The 17,946-nt window shown below is 47.2% G+C and overlaps 1 protein-coding gene across 1 annotated transcript in view; it reads right to left on the minus strand.

Annotated features, from left to right (window-relative positions):
* Positions 1-17,946, minus strand: part of LOC146810320 (cholesterol transporter ABCA5-like) — a 1,540,893-nt gene that overhangs the window by 1,243,014 nt on the left and 279,933 nt on the right. Inside the window, exon 5 of the mRNA XM_085617316.1 lies at positions 175-266. Coding sequence (XP_085473442.1) covers positions 175-266 — 92 coding nt within the window. The remainder of the gene's footprint in view (positions 1-174; positions 267-17,946) is intronic.

The following is a 17,946-nucleotide window of genomic DNA, read 5'->3' on the forward strand; positions in this document are numbered from 1 at the left end:
CAAAAACGATCCTAACAAATCTAATGGCATAGACAAACGAGAAGAATATCCAGGAGTCAATCAAGAACCAAGAAGTACAAGCCAAATGCTGCTGTTGCTACAGTCTACAGTTTATAGGAAACAGAGAGGCATGTTTTGGGACAGGCATTTAGGAACCACACTGTTCATTTTTACCTTTATAATTGAAGAATCAATGCAGGCTTGAAAGCTTGTGAACTCTGAATGCAAATATGTGGCAGCATCACATTCCAGGGAGTAACAGTTGGCTGGTAAAACAGTACAATTAGTAAATATAAATATACATAATATATTTAAATGCACAGATGTTAACAATAGCTGCCACCGTAATTTAGTGCAGGTTTGACTAAATTATTCAACACAGAAAGGAAAATTATATGGCATGTCATGCAATAGATCATACACAACATATTTGCATCCTCATCATCATCTAGATATTTTACATTTTTAAACATCTATTGATACATAAGGATAGCAATGTTGTAAAATAGAGGTAGAACTCATTAATCAGGTCTTCAAAACGTTTTTCACTAGTATGTTCACCAACATTTTGTTTTACTAGTACATGTATGATATTGCACTAACAGCAACCGAGCAGAAAACAAGCCTACATGTACCTACTTTATTAAATCTAAAATAGCCCACTTTTGTTCTACACAAACTGTTTACTGTAATCCAGGTTCAGCTTTATTCTGTGTCCACGCTGTATAGCCACTTGAAAAACCTTTTTCTAATAAGAAACAGTATTGAGTATTTCATAGTTATGCAATAGTCTTAAAAACAAATGCTATGTTTGCAGTTGTTCTAAATGCATAGGACCGGATTCACAAAAGTCCAAAAGTTTACACTTTTGAGTAAGTTCACTACTTTTTCGTAAACTCCGAGTGTAACTTACTACTAAAACAACAAATTGTAAGTCCACCACTACACATAGTGAACCACTGCTATTGCAACACCATCCCATAGAAAACAATGGGACTTCAAATAAAACCTCATGGGAAATAATGTTAAATTAAGTTATTTAAAATACTTTAAAACATAAATTATTAAACACGAATGTTAAAAAAAAAATAGTACATATTTATCATTTAATTATAACATATTTTTATAAACTATTATGAATTTTAAAAATGTGACCGTACATTTTAATTAAAAATAATTACATTAATTTTATTAAATTCTATACATCACTAAATCATTATTAATTCACACTAAAAGTAGCTTTTCTTTAGGAGGAAATGTATTATTTGATTTAAACTTCAGAAAAATAATTTTAATTTAATATATTTCTAATTCAACCTTAATTTAATAGTGCTGTAGCTTTAATTTTTTTTTTTAAACAAATTTTAGTAAGTTTCACAGCCTCAAACAATTGCCACATTTGTGATAGCATATAAAGAGAATAAACCCAAGTCCATCGGAAATATCTCATGGTATTCCAACCAGAAACAGAGTCATGCCCCCAAAAAATCCATAAAGCGGATAGTTGAGTCGAATTAATAAATGTCCCATTGTGACATGCAAATAACAGGAGGACCACAAAGTGCACACTGGTACCGAACCATTGGGGTGCAGGCTACAAAAAGTAGGTAAAATCAAGAGTCCTAGTCAAGGGCCAAAGCCAGGGATACCCTTGAGGATGTTATCACGAAAGGGGGATTGGGGTAGATTAAGCAATCAGCTAGCACCTTTTAGGCCTGGGCCGTGTACGGTGAGCCACGCCCCTGATTACCTCCCCTTAACACCACATCGCTCTCACATCCCGCCCACTACGCCAAGTTGTACCACAGGGTCTCCCGGGAGCCTTCCAATGTCTGGTGATCTCCCTTTTTGCTAATATTAAAGCCAAGTCCTGAAGTAATGAGCTTGTGACCTTGGTCTTGGTGGTATGTGAAAACTGTCCTGCAGAGCAGGGAACCTCCCTCATGGTGATGTCAGAAACTATTGTCGGTATCTCTTCCCAATAGGCAGTCAGCGAAGGGCAGCTCCACAACATGGGCAGGAGGCCCTGCACCTACTTCCCCACATCTCGGGCATGCTGCTCCGACTCTGTTGCAGTACCTATTTATTCTCTCTGGAGTGTGGTACGCCCTGTGTAGAATATAAAAGTTGATTACTTTGAATAGGGCATTCCTGGATATCCTAGGTACTTTCTTCAGTTGGCTCACCCATTCACCCTCGGGTATGGGAACCACCAGGCCCGCCTCCCATTGCGTCCGCAGGGTTTCAAGGGGCTGTAGCATATCTTCCCTAATCACCCGATATAGACAGGTGACCGCTTTGAAAGTACGAAACCATGTATTAACAGCATTAATGAGTCCGTGGCTCCAACATGCAGGCGCCACAGTGTTTGCGGACTGCTGCTGTCACCGCCCTGAGGTGAGTCGAATTCCGAGCGAAAGTTCTCAAATGGGAGGAGCTCCTCAGCATGGACTGTTGGCCAGTTCTTTTAACATAGTCATGGGCATTACGGGTAAATACGAAACTCGTGTTTGTGTTTTTTGCAGGCATTTAGTCCAGCAGCGCTGCAGTACTTGGAATTCATTAGTATCTGCATTTAAGATGCGTCCCATTCCCAACAATACCTCAGAAAAGCAATGCAGCTCTGGTATAAACTGCCCCATCTTGCGGTCCGTGGTCAACCTGCCCGCCAACCACTGCGTGAGCCACTGATGTTGCACAACCAGGTAATATGACTCGAACCTATTGACAGATAGTCCTCCCTCATTCCCTGGATGCTCTAATGTGGGCTGAGCCATCCTTCTGTGGCCCGATCCCCATATGAATGCAGAGAAGCGAGTCAAGCTCCCAGAATAGTGCTAGGGGGACCCACATAGGCAACACCATGAAGAAATACAGCAGTCGTGAGAGCGCAATCATTTTAAGCAGGGCTACACGCCTCGCTACAGAGAGGGGGATTATCTTCCAGAAGTCAGTGCTCATTCTAATCGCTCTAATGGCCAACCCAACAGTACCATCCAGGAGGTCACTCTGGTCATGCAATATTTCGACACCCAGCTATTGAAGGTAACAAGACTCCCACTGCAATATCTAGACCCCCAGGGGGGCCATGATTTACAATCATCGAAAACAGTCTTGACTTCTGCCAATTGACCCTCATACCCAGATAGTAATCCAAACTCCTCTAGCAGGTCCCTGGCACCCTCAAGATCCATCTTTGTATTCTGAAGTAAAATTCAGAGATCGTCCACATATAAGGCAATACGGTGGTGTCTGTTTGCCAATCACTATGCCCCAATACCGGTCCCCAGTCCTGGCGTAACTAGCTAGGAGCTCCATGGCTAATGCAAAAAGTTAGGGTGACAAGGGGAACCCCCGTTTGGTCTCTCTGCCCACACTATAGCTCTCCGATATTACGTGTCCCGGGTGGACTTTGGCCGTGGGATTTGTGTATAACCTGGTCCGGGCAACAAATCTGCACTCCATCACACCATAGATAAATACCCACTACAAGCTGTTGAAGGCTTTTTCTATATTTACTGCAAACACCACTGCCTCCCCACGGTCATATTTATCAGCATCCAGTAAAGTCAAGAGGCCTCTGATATTAAGCACTATGTTGCGGTTGGGGATAGACCTAGCTTGATCTGGGTAGATGAGTTTAGTCATGAGTGGGAGGAGTCTTGTAGCTAAACCCGACTAAGGATTTTGTAGTCAATATTGAGCATTGACAATGGTCAAAAAGCTCTACAGTCGCAGCAGGACGCCCAGCGCTCAGCAGTGGCACCACTAGCGTCTCCTTGGTCGGTCGCAGCATGCTGATATCCGGCGTCTCTAGCTACTTTCTATAGGTCTACCAGCTTGGGGGCTAACTCATAGACACATTCAGTACAGAACTCAATGGGGAACCCATCCATTTTTTCCCTCATGCTAAGCTCTTTATCACTACCCCGATCTACTGTAGGGTAATGCCCCCTCCTGAGCCCTAAGCCTCCCCAGATGTAAGAGTCAGGAGACGTAATGGTGCAAACAAAGCGTCTACTGCCCCTTCAATGTGTGCAGAGGTGCTTGTGTACAGGAAGGTATGGTAGAGGCTGAAGTGTTGATTAATATCCCCTTGTCTATACAGCCGGGTTCCTACATCAGTCTCTAGCTCCACTATGTCCGACCACTGTTTAGCAGGGTTAGCGAGCCAAGCTAAGAGGGAACCAGTATGGTTGCTATCCGCGTTCGCCCGCACCATATATGCTCTATGATCAAAGCATCTGAGCCTCTCAACCTGCCCTGCCAATCGCTCCTTAGTGTCCAGCAAGGCTTGTTGTAAGTCTGGGCGTTCTGGTCTACGCCTCACTAGGTTCTTCAGTTCTGTGTCCGTAGACATGACTTCCTGCACTAAAGTGCATCTGACCCCTACCGATTCAGCTATACACCTCCCCCTAAGGACCAGCTTAAAGGCATCCTAATCCATCTGGGGGGATGACGGCATGCCAGTGTTGTCCTCAAAATATTGTTGAATGCAATCCCCAATCACATCTCGAAATACCAACTCTTCTAATGACTCAGGTTTTTACCTTCACGCAGAGATGCAGGGTCTAGGGCACTCCCATCTCAAATTGAGGAGAACCAGGTTGCGGTCTGATATGGTTCTAAAGTATTCGATGTCATGTACTAAACAGTGGACACAAGGGGTGTAGAGGAACATGTCCATACACACATGTAGTTCACAGAGACTTTAGAAAAAAGACTAGTCCCTTGTGAGTGGGTACATCTGGCGCCAGGCGTATAGGAGCCCCCACTTGGTCTGCCAATCCGCAGACTATTCTGGTCACTGGCAAGTCCCCAAATGGGGGGGGGTGAGAGCGGTCAATAGCGGGGTCAGCTACGCAGTTAAAGTTCACCCCCCATGATGACCAAGTATACCAAAAAAGGGGCCAATGGCACTGACAGGTCCGTTAGGAATGTCTCCTGATCTGTATTCAGAGCATTTATCCAAAAGATTGATATGTCGTGGCCCTCTAGTCGACCCGGCACCACCACACATCTGGCCGCTGGATCGATTAGGGCACCTGTGTGTTGGAAAGGGACTCCCGGACATACTCAAACCAGTGCCCCTCTTGCACAGGCGGAAAGGTAGTATGGTAGCCCTGACTGTTACATCTCCTTTGCATTGCTGACCCTTCCTTGGCCCTTAGGTGTGTTTCTTGCAGGAGTGCAATATGGATCTCCACTTCTAGATACGAAAACCCTTTATAACGCTTGGACATAACACTTATAAGTCATGGTGGTCACCAGATAATAAGATTACATACAGGCAAGTGCAACGTTCCCTGGACTCCTGTACTAGACCACATCGCATTCAGTCAATACTAGGACAGAAATTGGAAAGCCAATGGGTCGAGATTCATAGTCCCCCATCCACACAAACATGCAACCCAACTCCCACTGCCCATATAAGTAGACAACGACCACCACCTCATTCAAATGCACAATCGAACCTTAAACACTCATGAGTGAAACCATGTGTATCACAAACTAAGGAGTCAGGACTGTCCAGTGCGCCTCACCAGGCTACCCCCCAACCAGCAACAGGAGTGTAAGAAAATCCCATGGCTCAGGGGGCCAGGGTACTATCCCTCTACCCCACGGAAGGCCCGTAGTTAAACCCACTTCTACCAGCAATTATAACAATACCAACAAAGTACCTGTATCAGACTATCTCATCTGCATTCCCAGCTGTCGCAGTAGGCAGATCTGTGCTCAAGTCTCCAGATGAGCTGGATCTGCAGTCAGAATCCTTCGTGCGATCATCTTCCAATGTGGCCGGGGGCTCTCTCAGCCACCACTTTTGATGCTACCACCTCTACCACTTTCTGTTGCTCCAATTGGACTTATTCTCTGGAAGGAGTCGCTCTGCTGTGGTTTTAGACTCTGCACTTTGACTTGGTCCTCGTAGATTGTGTTCTCAGGGATCTCTAGCTAGGTCCTTGCTGCGAGTGGAGATCAAGTAAGTTCCACACCTCCTGCGGGGTCTGGAAGAATTGTACTCCATCCAGTGTTCACACCCGCAGTCGGGCAGAAAACATCATAGTGTATGAAAGTCCCAATTGCCTGAGGTGCTTCTTCAATCAATCAATCAATCAAAGCATTTATATAGCGCACTACTCAACCGGAGGGTCTCAAGGCGCTAGGGGAGGGGGGTACGCTACTGCTCGAACAGCCAGGTCTTGAGTTGCTTCCTGAAGGCCAGGTGGTCCTGGGTCGATCGAAGCTGGCGTTTGGGAGCGTAGAAGTTGAGGCGGCTGTTGAGGTATCCTGGGCCTTGGTTGTGTAGGGCTTTGGGTGCGTGGGTGAGGAGGCGGAAGGTGATTCTCTTGGTGAACGGGAGCCAGTGCAGGTCTCTCAGGTGTCCGGAGATGTGGCTGCGACGGGGGATGTCCAGGATGAGTCGTGCTGAGGCGTTCTGGATCCGCTGAAGTCTTTTCTGGAGTTTGGCGGTGGTTCCGGCGTAGAGGGAGTTGCCGTAGTCCAGACGGCTGGTGACGAGGGCCTGGGTGACCGTCTTCCTGGTCTCGGTGGGGATCCACCGGAAGATCTTTCGTAGCATGTGCAGGATGTTGAAGCACGACGAGGAGACGGCGTTGACTTGTCTGGTCATGGAGAGGGTGGAGTCCAGAATGAAGCCCAGGTTGCGTGCGTGGTCTGTTGGTTTGGGTGCGCTGCCTAGGGCGGGGGGCCACCAGGAGTCGTCCCAGGCGGAGGGTGAGGAACCCAGGATGAGGACTTCCGTCTTGTCCGAGTTCAGTTTCAGGCGGCTGTTCTTCATCCATTCGGCTACCTCTTTCATCCCTTCGTGGAGGTTGGCTCTGGCGGTGGCGGGGTCGTTGGTGAGGGAGAGAATCAGCTGGGTGTCGTCGGCATAGGAGATGATGTTGAGGTTGTGCTGGCGTGCGATGTCTGCGAGGGGGCTCATGTACACGTTGAAGAGGGTTGGACTGAGCGAGGAGCCTTGAGGAACGCCGCAGATGACTTCGGTGGCTTCAGATCTGAACGGGGGGAGGCGGACTCTCTGTGTCCTTCCGGCGAGGAAGGAGATGATCCACTCCAGTGCCTTCTCCTGGATTCCGACGTTGCTGAGACGCTGCACTAGTGTACGGTGGCAGACAGTGTCGAAGGCCGCGGAGAGGTCTAGGAGGATGAGGGCCGCTGTTTCTCCGTTGTCAAGCAGAGCTCGGATGTCATCGGTGGCTGCGATCAGGGCGGTCTCGGTGCTGTGGTTGGCCCGGAAGCCAGACTGCGAGAGGTCGAGGGATCCGTTCGTCTCGAGGAAGGCGGCCAGCTGCTTGTTGACGGTTTTCTCGATGACTTTTGCAGGAAACGGGAGCAGCGAGATGGGGCGGTAGTTCTTGAGGTTGGTGGGGTCGGCTGATGGCTTCTTTAGTAGAGCGCTGAGTTCGGCGTGCTTCCAGCTCTCCGGGAAGGTAGCGGTGTCGAAGGAGGTGTTGATGATGTCCCGCAAGTGGGGTGCGATGACAGCGTCGGCCTTGTTGAAGACGTGGTGAGGGCAGGGGTCGGTAGGAGATCCGGAGTGGATGGAGTTCATTGTGCGGACGGTGTCTTCGGTGCTGATCGGGGTCCAGGCGCGGAGGGTGGTGGTGGGGGGCGGTGGTTCGGTTGTGGCATGCGTCGGTTGAGTGCTGAAGCTGTTGTGTATGTCCGCGATCTTGTTGTGGAAGTAGGAGGCGAGGGAGTTGCAGAGGTCTTGCGAAGGGGTGATGTCGTTGTTTCCGGCGTTGGGGTTGGAGAGCTCTTTGACGATGTTGAAGAGTTCCTTGCTGTTGTGTGCGTTGTTGTCCAGTCGTTCCTTGAATGCGGTTTTCTTGGTGGCGTGGATGAGTTGGTGGTGTTTTCGGGTGGCGAGCTTGAGGGCAGTCATGTTGTCCGGTGTTGGGTCTCTGCGCCAGGTTCTCTCGAGGGCTCCGCAGTTCTTCTTGGAGCTCTTGAGTTCGTCGGTGAACCATGGGGCTTTCTTGCTACCGGGTCTGCTAGTCGGGGTCTTCAGAGGGGCGAGGTCGTCAGCGCAGTCGCTGATCCACTTCGTGAGGTTGGTGGCCGCTTGGCTGGGGTTCGTTGCGCTGGTGGGTGGGTTCTTGCTCAGGGCGGTCGCGAGCTGGTCGGCTGTGATCTTGTTCCAGCTTCTGCGTGCAACCTGTTGCTGGTGGTGGTGGATCGTGGTCCTTCTGAAGCTGAAGTGGACGCAGCTGTGGTCCGTCCAGTGGAGTCCGGTGGCGTGGCTGAAGGCGATGTCCTTGCTGGATGAGAAGACGGGGTCGAGTGTGTGTCCGGCGTAGTGGGTGGGGGTGGTGACCAGCTGCTTGAGTCTGAGGTTGGCGAGGTTGTCCAGCAGGGTGGTGGTGTTGCGGTCGTTGTTGTTCTCCAGGTGGAAGTTGAGGTCCCCGAGGAGGATGTAGTCAGCGGAGGGGAGGGCGTGCGGGCTGATGAAGTCGGCGATGTCTTCGCTGAATTGTGTGCGAGGTCCCGGGGGTCTGTAGATGAGGGTGCCTCTGAGGGTGGTCTTGGGGTTGATGTGGACCTGGAAGTGCAGGTGTTCGGCGGGTGCGAGGGTGTCGTAGGTGTTGGTCGTGATGCGGATGGTGTTCCTGTGGATGATGGCGATGCCTCCTCCGGTGTGGTTGATGCAGTCCCTTCGGATGATCTTGTAGCCGTCTGGGATGGCGATGGCAATGTCGGGCGTTGAGGAGGCGTTCATCCAGGTTTCCGTGAGGAAGGCGACGTCTGGGGCTGTGGTGTCGAGCAGGTTCCAGAGCTCGACGGCGTGTCTGTGGACGGAGCGGGTGTTGAGCAGGATGCATTTCAGGTGGCTGCTGCTGTTGCACGTCTTGGTCGGTGCTGGAGTTGTGCTAAGAAGGTGGGTCGCTGTTTTTGCACTTCCCTGGTGGAGTCCAGAAAGATCCTGACATTGCTATTTTGACTATGAGGTCTACCTATTGTCTGGCTTGACTTCGGATATGATCCCGGTCTTATAGTGCAGTAGGCTGGCCACCGCTGGCTACGGCTTAGCTCCCAGAAGCGGAGGTCGAGTCGGAATCTGTGCGTCCTTTCTAGAGCATAAAATGGGGAGAGACCCTCTGATGCACTTCCTCGCTGATCCAGCGCTCAAGATAGTCAAGTATACTGTTCCCTTCCACTCACTCCGGTATTCAACCAATCTGATATCATTCTGACGCAATCTGTTTTCTGAGTCCACTGCACATCCAGCATTCAAACCTTTGCCTTCATCGTAGTGACTCGCTCCACCAGGCGTCAATGGTCGTCCCTCAAGATTCCAATGTCTGCCACCAGGGTGTTGATTTTGGTCTTAAACACCTCCCTGGAAGCTGTTATAGCTAGTAGAATGTCTTGGAGAGTGGGACCTTCAAGAGGTCCGGGTTGCGAGATAGTGCCCCATTCGTCTCGTGGGGACTTAGCAGCATCCCCCATAGTCGGGCCTCTAGTATCTGGTTCGGTCTTGCGAGTAACTTTCACCATGGTTGTAGGGAGGTTGTGAAGTGCTGCATGGGCCGAGCAGTGTGACCCTTCCCTTGTGGCAGTGGGTCAGGAGACTACCGATATGTCGATAGAAGAGGAAAACTGTAAAAGCATGGGGACCGACCACTAGGTGCCAGTTCGATAAGACTAGGATGCTGCACTAGATCCGTGCCCCTCCATTAAATTTCCTCCCTGCGATCTAGCCTCCAAGCCAGCCGTCGGCAATTCACTCCTCCACACGTCCCCAGAGAAAGAGCCGCCTCAGCAGAGCACTTCTCACTGACAGCGGTTCGCAGACGTGAATGCATTGGTCCACAGGGTCTTCACTCCAGTGGGACAGCACCTAGGATGAACCCATGTTGTGCGCCGTCTCCTCTACTCTAAATACCACAATGTGGCACCTGACTGCCATCTTGGGACTGCGACCGCACGGCCCTCTCAGCGATCTGCACTCATCCCCAGAGGAGTAGCTGCCGTAGCAGAGCACCCACCGCTGATAGCTCTCCGCGGTCATATAGCAGGGGTCGCCTGAATCTTTGCTCCAGCGGGAGAGCATCTAGGGCGAACCCAGGTTGGGCTCCGTCTCCTCTCTCCAAAATTCCACAACACGGCTCCCGGACGCCATCTTGGGACTGAGCTGGCCCATCAGTGAGCCACTGTTCTGCTTCAAATGTCAAGTGATTTGCTCGACAAGGGGTCAGGTAGAGCTCAGGGAACTCGCAGCTCAGATTGAGTGCCCCTGAGCCATAAATATTTAGCAGGTTGGCACTAAAAGGGATTTGCTGGGCAGGAGCTCCAGTCCTTGCTTCCTGTGCCATCGGCGCCTGGCTGTAATTTATTTTTGAGTTAAATAAAGTTTTTTTTATTTTTCCCTATACTGTCCCTGCAGAGAGCCATGCCCCAACTGGAGTCTCAACATAGTAAACTACAGGGATACATTTTAAAAATTTATTTAACACAAAATTACATTTTAAAAATATACTGAAATGTTATATTAAATGTTAATGTAAATTCATTTCATATATTTACTTTAAAAGTAGAACAAGATAAAAAAAAATGCTACAGTGTCTTTAATGGTGATAAATTAAAATACAATTATTGTTCTGAAGAATAAATAAAATTAAAATTCCACTTAATGAAAATGTTTTTCATGTGCAATAATTATTAAATGTGTTTGAGATTGAATTAAAATTAATGAAATTTTTAAAAATAAAATACATTGTCATTTTTTAAAATTCAAAATATGGTAAATATTTTATAATTAAAGAATAAATATTTTATTATGTATGTCTTTTACATTAATTTACATTTGGAACTATTTTAACTAATTTAACATAATTTCCTATGGGGTTTTATTTTGAGTCCCTATCTCCATTTTTTTTCTAAAAGTGTGTGTTGCCATTGGTTGGCCAAGTAAAGTGCTGAACTTAATACTGGTATTTTCTTTAATGGTAACGTACACTTGGAAATTTTGAAAACTGCAAATTGGGAAACTTACTCAAAAGTGTGAGTTGCCTTTGTGAATCAGGCCCCTGGTGTTCTCTTGAAATATCTGCAACTAAACATGAACTTACATGAATAGGAAAACAAAGCATTTTCTTGTTTCGTATTGTAGACCAAAGCCCTTTTCTCAGAGATTTCGGGACATTTAACACAATCTGGGTAATTTCCTTGCATCTTTTATGCCTCAACCGAACTAAGGTTTCAGTTTATTATTATTATTCAGATTTGTACAGCGCATGGCTACCAAACCACATAGCACAGTGCCTTGAATTGAATGTGACGTTTAACTGGGAGCCATTGCAGTTTGTGGAGCAGGCTGGCAGTTGGATGGAACTTGGAAGAGATGCAGAAGGAGTCGTGCTGCTGCGATCTGCAAGATCTGGAGACATATGAGAAAGTACTGGATGACCAAGGACCCCCACATCGCCAAAACCAACCTCCACGAAGGAATGAAAGCAGTCACCAAGTGGATGAAAAACAGCCGACAGAAGCTAAACTCATCCTCCAATCCACCTGGGACGACTCCTGGTGGCCAACCGCACTGGGAACAGCTCCAACACCCACTGACCGCACACGCAACCTTGGGTTTATCCTCGACTCTACCCTCTCCTTGACAAAGCAGGTCAACGCCGTCTTGTCCTCCTGCTTCAACACCCTCCGCATGCTCCACAAGATCTACAGGTGGATCCGCACCGAAACAAGAACGGTCACCCAGGCCCTAGTCAGCAGCAGGTTGGACTACGGAAACGCCCTCTACGCAGGAGCCTCGGCCAAACTCCTGAAACGACTTCAACGCATTCAGAACACCTCTGCATGCCTGATCCTCATGCCACATCACACCCCACCTAAGAGACCTGCACTGGCTCCCCGTCAACAAGAGGATCACCTTCAAGCTCCTCACCCACTCACACAAGGCACTCCACAACACCGGACCAGCATACCTCAACAGACAACTCAGCTTCTAAACTCCCAACCACCAGCTCCACTCCGCCAACCTCGCCCTCGCCACAGTCCCCCGCATCCGAAGAGCGACCTCCGGCGGCAGATCATTCTCCCACCTCGCTGCCAAGACCTGGAACACCCCTCCCATCCCCCTACAGCAGACCCAGGACCTGCTGACCTTCGGAAGACTCCTCAAGACCTGGCTTTTCGAGCAGAAGCAGCATTCCACCCCCCCCGACCTCCCCCCCCCACGGGTAAGTAGTGCACTTTACAAATGTTCTGATTGATTGATTTATTAAGGCATGGATGACGGTTTGCTGGGCCGAGGGTGGGAGACATCCTAGAATATTTTTCAGCCATCTCAAGATACAAAAACTGGTGTCAGCCACTTTAGTGATTAGGCGACTCATGGAAAGATTCTCATCCAGCCAGACTCCTAAATTCTTGGCTACTGGCACTGGGGTGGGAAGGTTTTCCAACAATAAGATCTCATTCTTTCCTCCATTTAACTTCAATGAGTTAGCGTTCATCCGGGAGCACACTTATGAGGAAGTTATTCAGTGCCTCTTCACTGTAGATCTGAGTCTCGTCGGCGTAAGAGAGAAGGGTGATACTGCACTTTTCTATAATGTACGCAAGTGGCCTTACCTAGGAGTTAAAGAGAGAGGACCCCAGAATCGTGGGGTTACCGATTAGAACAATGCTGATAGGTGTTGACTTGGAAGACACGGTCCCAGAAGAGGAAGCTAAGCCAGGACAGAGACGTGTCTTGCACCCCTACGGCCTCTAAACTATGGAGTAGAGTTTTATGGTTCACCATGTCGAACGCAGCCCTGGGGTCCAACAGAATCAGTGCAGCAGTGCCATTGTGGTCTAGTTGTTGCCATAGATATTCAGTTACTGCTAGTAGCCCCGACTCTGTACTAAGGCCTGCTCTAAAGCCCAATTGTGAGGGGTGGAGCAGGCCATTCTGTTCTGTATACATCGTGAGTTGTTTGTTCACGTGCTTTTCTAGGGCTTCAGACAGGGAAGGCAAGAGGGATATCGGTCTATAGTTATACCACGTGAAGGGGTCTAGATTGTTTTTTATAAGTCGGGGCATGTTTCCGTCTACTTGGAACGATACATTCCAAAAGTGAGGCATTTATAAGCTGTATACGAAAATACACAGAGAAAGGTTCAAGATTGGCAAACATTGCAGGTGTCAAGAGGTGAACCCGACTTAATGGAAGTGAGGAGGGATTTGAAAGTCGGGGTTCAGGAGCAAAAATGAGCAAGTTCTGGCAGAATGACCCTGTTGAGAGTTGTGCTCTAAAATGGGGGAGGGGTAGCAAGGGTGTCTGCAGTTATAGTCAGATGTAGGGGAAAAAAGTAGCTTGAATGTATGCAACATTTTTCGAGAAAAAAGTGGCTAGTTTGTCGCACTGGGATTGTGAGAGAGTGGCGCTGGGAGTGTGTTTGCAGGGCCAGATAGTGTTTTAACAACTTGAAAGAGCGTTTTCAGACAGTTCTGGTTCATGTTGATTTTATCAGAGAAAAAGGAGGCTCCAGCTGTCTGGCAGCTTTTGTGGTAATCTTTTAGGGCCACCTAATACTTTGCTTTGTCATCTGTGCTATAGGATTTTTGCCAAGGTCTCTCAGGAGATTTGCAGTCTTTATTTTTGCAAAGTGTGTCATTGAACCAGGGGGCCGGTGCATGCTTTTTGGTCTTACCGAGAATAAAGAGTCAAGTGCAGATCGAATCCAACCATCAATGATGGGAATGTCAGAACACTCCGAGTCATGCAGCGTCGGACAACTGGACTATAGAAAAGATTTCAGTGCAGAAACATTGAGCTTCGACCAGGTTTTGCCAGAAGAGGTGGACTTGGCTGCCCCTGGCCGGGACGCACATAAAACGGTGAGAAAGACAGGACTTGCGAAATGGTTTGTACCAGGCCAGAGGTAAGGCCTGATCTGCTCGCAGGTTATTTTCATTTGACAAAATATGGTCAAGCAAGTAGCCAGCTGCATGGGTAGGACCTTTATTAAGCTAGACATCCAGGGCCGTAAGGTCTTCAATAAGAGAGGAAGCAGTTTTTCATGACTTATTGTTGAGATGGATAATAAAATCCCAGAGAATTGTAAAGTTAGCATACTTTATGATGTAAGGGGAAAGGGCCTCCATTAAACTGGAGCTTCAGTTGGTCGCCGGACCATGGGGGCGATATATCAGAGCACCTGACATGGTGAAATTCTTAGAAAGAGTGAGAGAAAACAATAGAGCTTCGCATTGCAGGATGGTAAGTTTTTCTATACTGCAGAGATTCTGTGCTTTGAAAATTAGTGCAATTACTTCCCCCCTATCTTGTTCACGCGATCATCTCTGAGCATGCAATAGTCTGAAGGCAGAGCGGATACAATGTCTGGTGCTGAAGCCTCATGCAACCATGTTTCTGTAAGAAACACAGCATCTGGGCCATAATTGGTTACAAAAAAAACTTGGAAAGTTCAGACTGGTGTTTCCCTAATGAACGACGGCTGATATTAAAAAGTTAAAATGGGTGTAGTTAAGTGACTGCAAGGTATCATTTCTGGAAGGTGAGCAGTGGCATATAGTGTGGGCTAGAGTTGTTGTGCAATGATCGGAGAACACAAAATCACAGTGTGGGAATTTTAAAACATATGTGTCTGGGTTCCAGGAGGAGAGGGCGGAAAGCAAGCAGCTGTACAGAAGAGTAGGTCATCCTACCTGATAGCAATTGACCAGTGTTCGTGGCCCATGGTCCTGGTTGGGTGCGGACAGGAGCAAACGGGCTGGCCTTGGGAACACCTTTTATGCGCCTGCTGCACCAAGTAGAACACCCAAAAAGTGAAGTAGTCCTTATTGCGAATGGCTAACAAATCCTTTACACAACAAACAGCAGACCAAAGCAAAGCTGCGACGGTCCGAAGGGCTGTTTCTTTAAGAACAAAGAAGCAGATAATTGGTGAGAACTAAAAGTAAATACAAGCCCACCCAACAACACAGTCCCGGCAAAGCAAAAAGTATGCCGTTTTTAAAAACAGCAAACGCTGGGAACCTGAATATGAGAGTTTACTTTTCCAATGTTGAGTTATATTTCCTGTGCAGAACTGTATTAACTGATGGTCAGCTAGAGACACTATTTGTGCTGCAAGTCATACAAATACATAATTATGCACAAAATGCAGCAGCTGTGCAAATATGCAATTACAGTGGCCATGCTTATAATTACTAGCCTCAATGTGAAATAATTACGTAAAACATATTGATCTGGTTGAAGAAGACAAGGGCCACATTAGCACACAATTCTCCATTCATTGCTCTAAGGGACAAGTAGCAATGGAAATATTACTTACCTTTGGTAATGCTCTTTCTGATGGCTACTACATCTTACCACAGTTTTCCAATCTTAGCCACCTCCTTATGTGTCCTATTCAATCAGGATTTGTTCAACAGTAACATCCGCTGGTGCCAGGTGGAACCAGAGTGGCATTAATTGTGGAGTCATTGACAATGCACCCATAAGAAAAGTAGCAAATCCATTTAAGAGCTAACCAAGTCAGTGACATCAGTTCCGACTATTTTCACTCACTCAGAGGCCAGAAAAACAAATGGATGCATAAAATAGAAATAATATTTTAGACCAGGCTTCTCCAAAGTCTGGAGGGCCGGATCCATGCCAGATTTTTAGCATAACCCCATTTAGATAAATGTAGTTATCTTAAAAACGGACATGGATCCGGCCCTCCAGGACTGACTTTTGAGAACCCAGTTTTAGACCCTAAATAAACCTCCTCGAAGGTGAAGGTGTTAGAGGGTTATGAGCAATCGGCATGAAGATCAAGTAAATTTAAGACAGATAAATACGGCCTCTCTCAGATTCATAGTCTTAGAAAGACTTCCAAGGCAGAGTCTGTCAATGAAGGGAGTCTGAGGAGCATAAGCATGTTTTAAACCAAAAAATGGTAGATTACTGTTCTAGTCCAGACTACGCATATGAGTTGAGAAAGTAATAGTTTGCAAAAGTATGCACTGATAACAATGTGGCCCCTATGCAAATATCTAGAACTGGAACATCTCTCAGCACCACGGATCGGATGTGGTTGACTTGCACCACAATGAATTAACCCCAATACCTTATGGTGGCTAATTGTTAGCCAACTCATAACTGGGCTTAACACACATGGCTATAAATCAGAAAAGTCTGCTTTTGTACATATGTCTTTCTTTTGAGACAATCCAAAGAAAAGTCGCTCGTCCATTCTATGCTGTTAGGGCCTTCTCCACAGAGTAGCTGTGGGGTCTGCTTGATGCCAGACCGTGCAAGCTCTGATCTGTCTTTAAGGGGAAAGGGTCAGGAAAGAAAGCAGCACTTTTTGAGGCATCTGAAAGTCAGGTACCATTTTTTCTAAAAGGAAAATGTTCCTTGCATTTAACAATGCTTTTTCAGCATGAGACTAGCCTCTTTTCCCACACTGTGCATAATTCCACTACTTAGTGGAGGGATTAGAAAAACATGTTAATATGAATTCATTTTTTTAGACGGAGCTAGTGTGACTCCTGAGGACATAGGCCCGAAACTCACAACATATTCACCCTCTCCAGATTCTATTTTCCCTGACATCGTAGAATATGTGAAGAATAACGTAAGCAGGAAAAGAGTGCCAGCACTACTCAAAACTGAGAAGGCGAAAGGGTGTCACATGAGTTTGGAATAGCATCAGCCGCAAATATATGGTTTCAGGTAAGTCACTTTTACGTTTTGCAGAATGGAACTCTTTGAGACTCACACTGCAATTCGTATACTAATTTGGCCGAAGGGAGTGAAACGTGAATACTAGCAATCAGGTTTTCCTGTCTTGTTCGCGCCATTGCGGCACCCAGCATTACTCGAACATGTACACCTTAATTCCCTGTAGTCTATTTTAGTTCTAAAGTGCAGCAGTGCCAGAAACCCAGCTTCTAGGCACCAAATTGATGCTAGGTACCAGGGAGACATGTAACTCACTACCCTGCATATGTCTGACAACGAAACATTTCTAATAAAAAACAAATTATGTGATTTTCAACTTGTGAAATATAGTTTAAGCTTAAATTGCTATACAACTCAAAAAAACATTTTACAATCCAACTTGCAACTGATTGCTTCAAAACGTGCATTCTAATCAACTACAAAGCATGGGAAACAGAGATGGTACATTCATCTTATGAGCGTCGTCATATCTATGCAATATAAAAGAGCTTGTGTGATACCCAAAGTACAAAAGGTACAATATGCAATACATTTCGGATTAGGAAAGAAGAAAGACAAGAATATAGAATAACGTGGAAAGGACAAACCACTTTTAAAATCAAATGTTCAAGGGATGCGCTAGCCACACCCACAAGACCGAAGTACTCATCTTCAGGAAAGGCAAGATCACACGCTGGAACAACGAATGGTGGCCTCTGGAGCTGGGCCATACCCCGGTACCCACCGAACAGACCAGCAACCTCTACATCATCCCTAACAACCAGCTATCCATGAAGAAGCAAGTCAGCACCGTCTCCACCATCTGCTTCCTCATGTTCCGGATGCTCAGGGAGGTTTTCAGATCCCTCCAAATCAACCCCAGGTGAACTGTCACGAAGGCTCTGCAGCAGACTTGACTACGGCAACTCCCTCTATGTAGGAATTACTGCTCAACTCATGAGGAAACGCCAGACGATCCAGAACAGAGCGGCAAGGCTCATGCTGGACCTCTCCAGACGTACGCACATAACCCCTCACTTTAGGAAACTCCACTGGCTACCAGTCATGAAGAGATGCCAGTATAAGCTACTCACCCACGCATACAAGGCATTACACAACAAAGGACCTACATACCTGAACCAACACGTGACCTTTCACCAGCCCACAAGGAAACTCAGATCCAGATTGCTCGACGAAGCTGCCACCTGTCGCATCCGCTGGACCAACAGCGGAGGCTGCT

The sequence above is a fragment of the Triturus cristatus genome, chromosome 7 (assembly GCF_964204655.1).
Source record: "Triturus cristatus chromosome 7, aTriCri1.1, whole genome shotgun sequence".
NCBI lineage: Eukaryota > Metazoa > Chordata > Amphibia > Caudata > Salamandridae > Triturus > Triturus cristatus.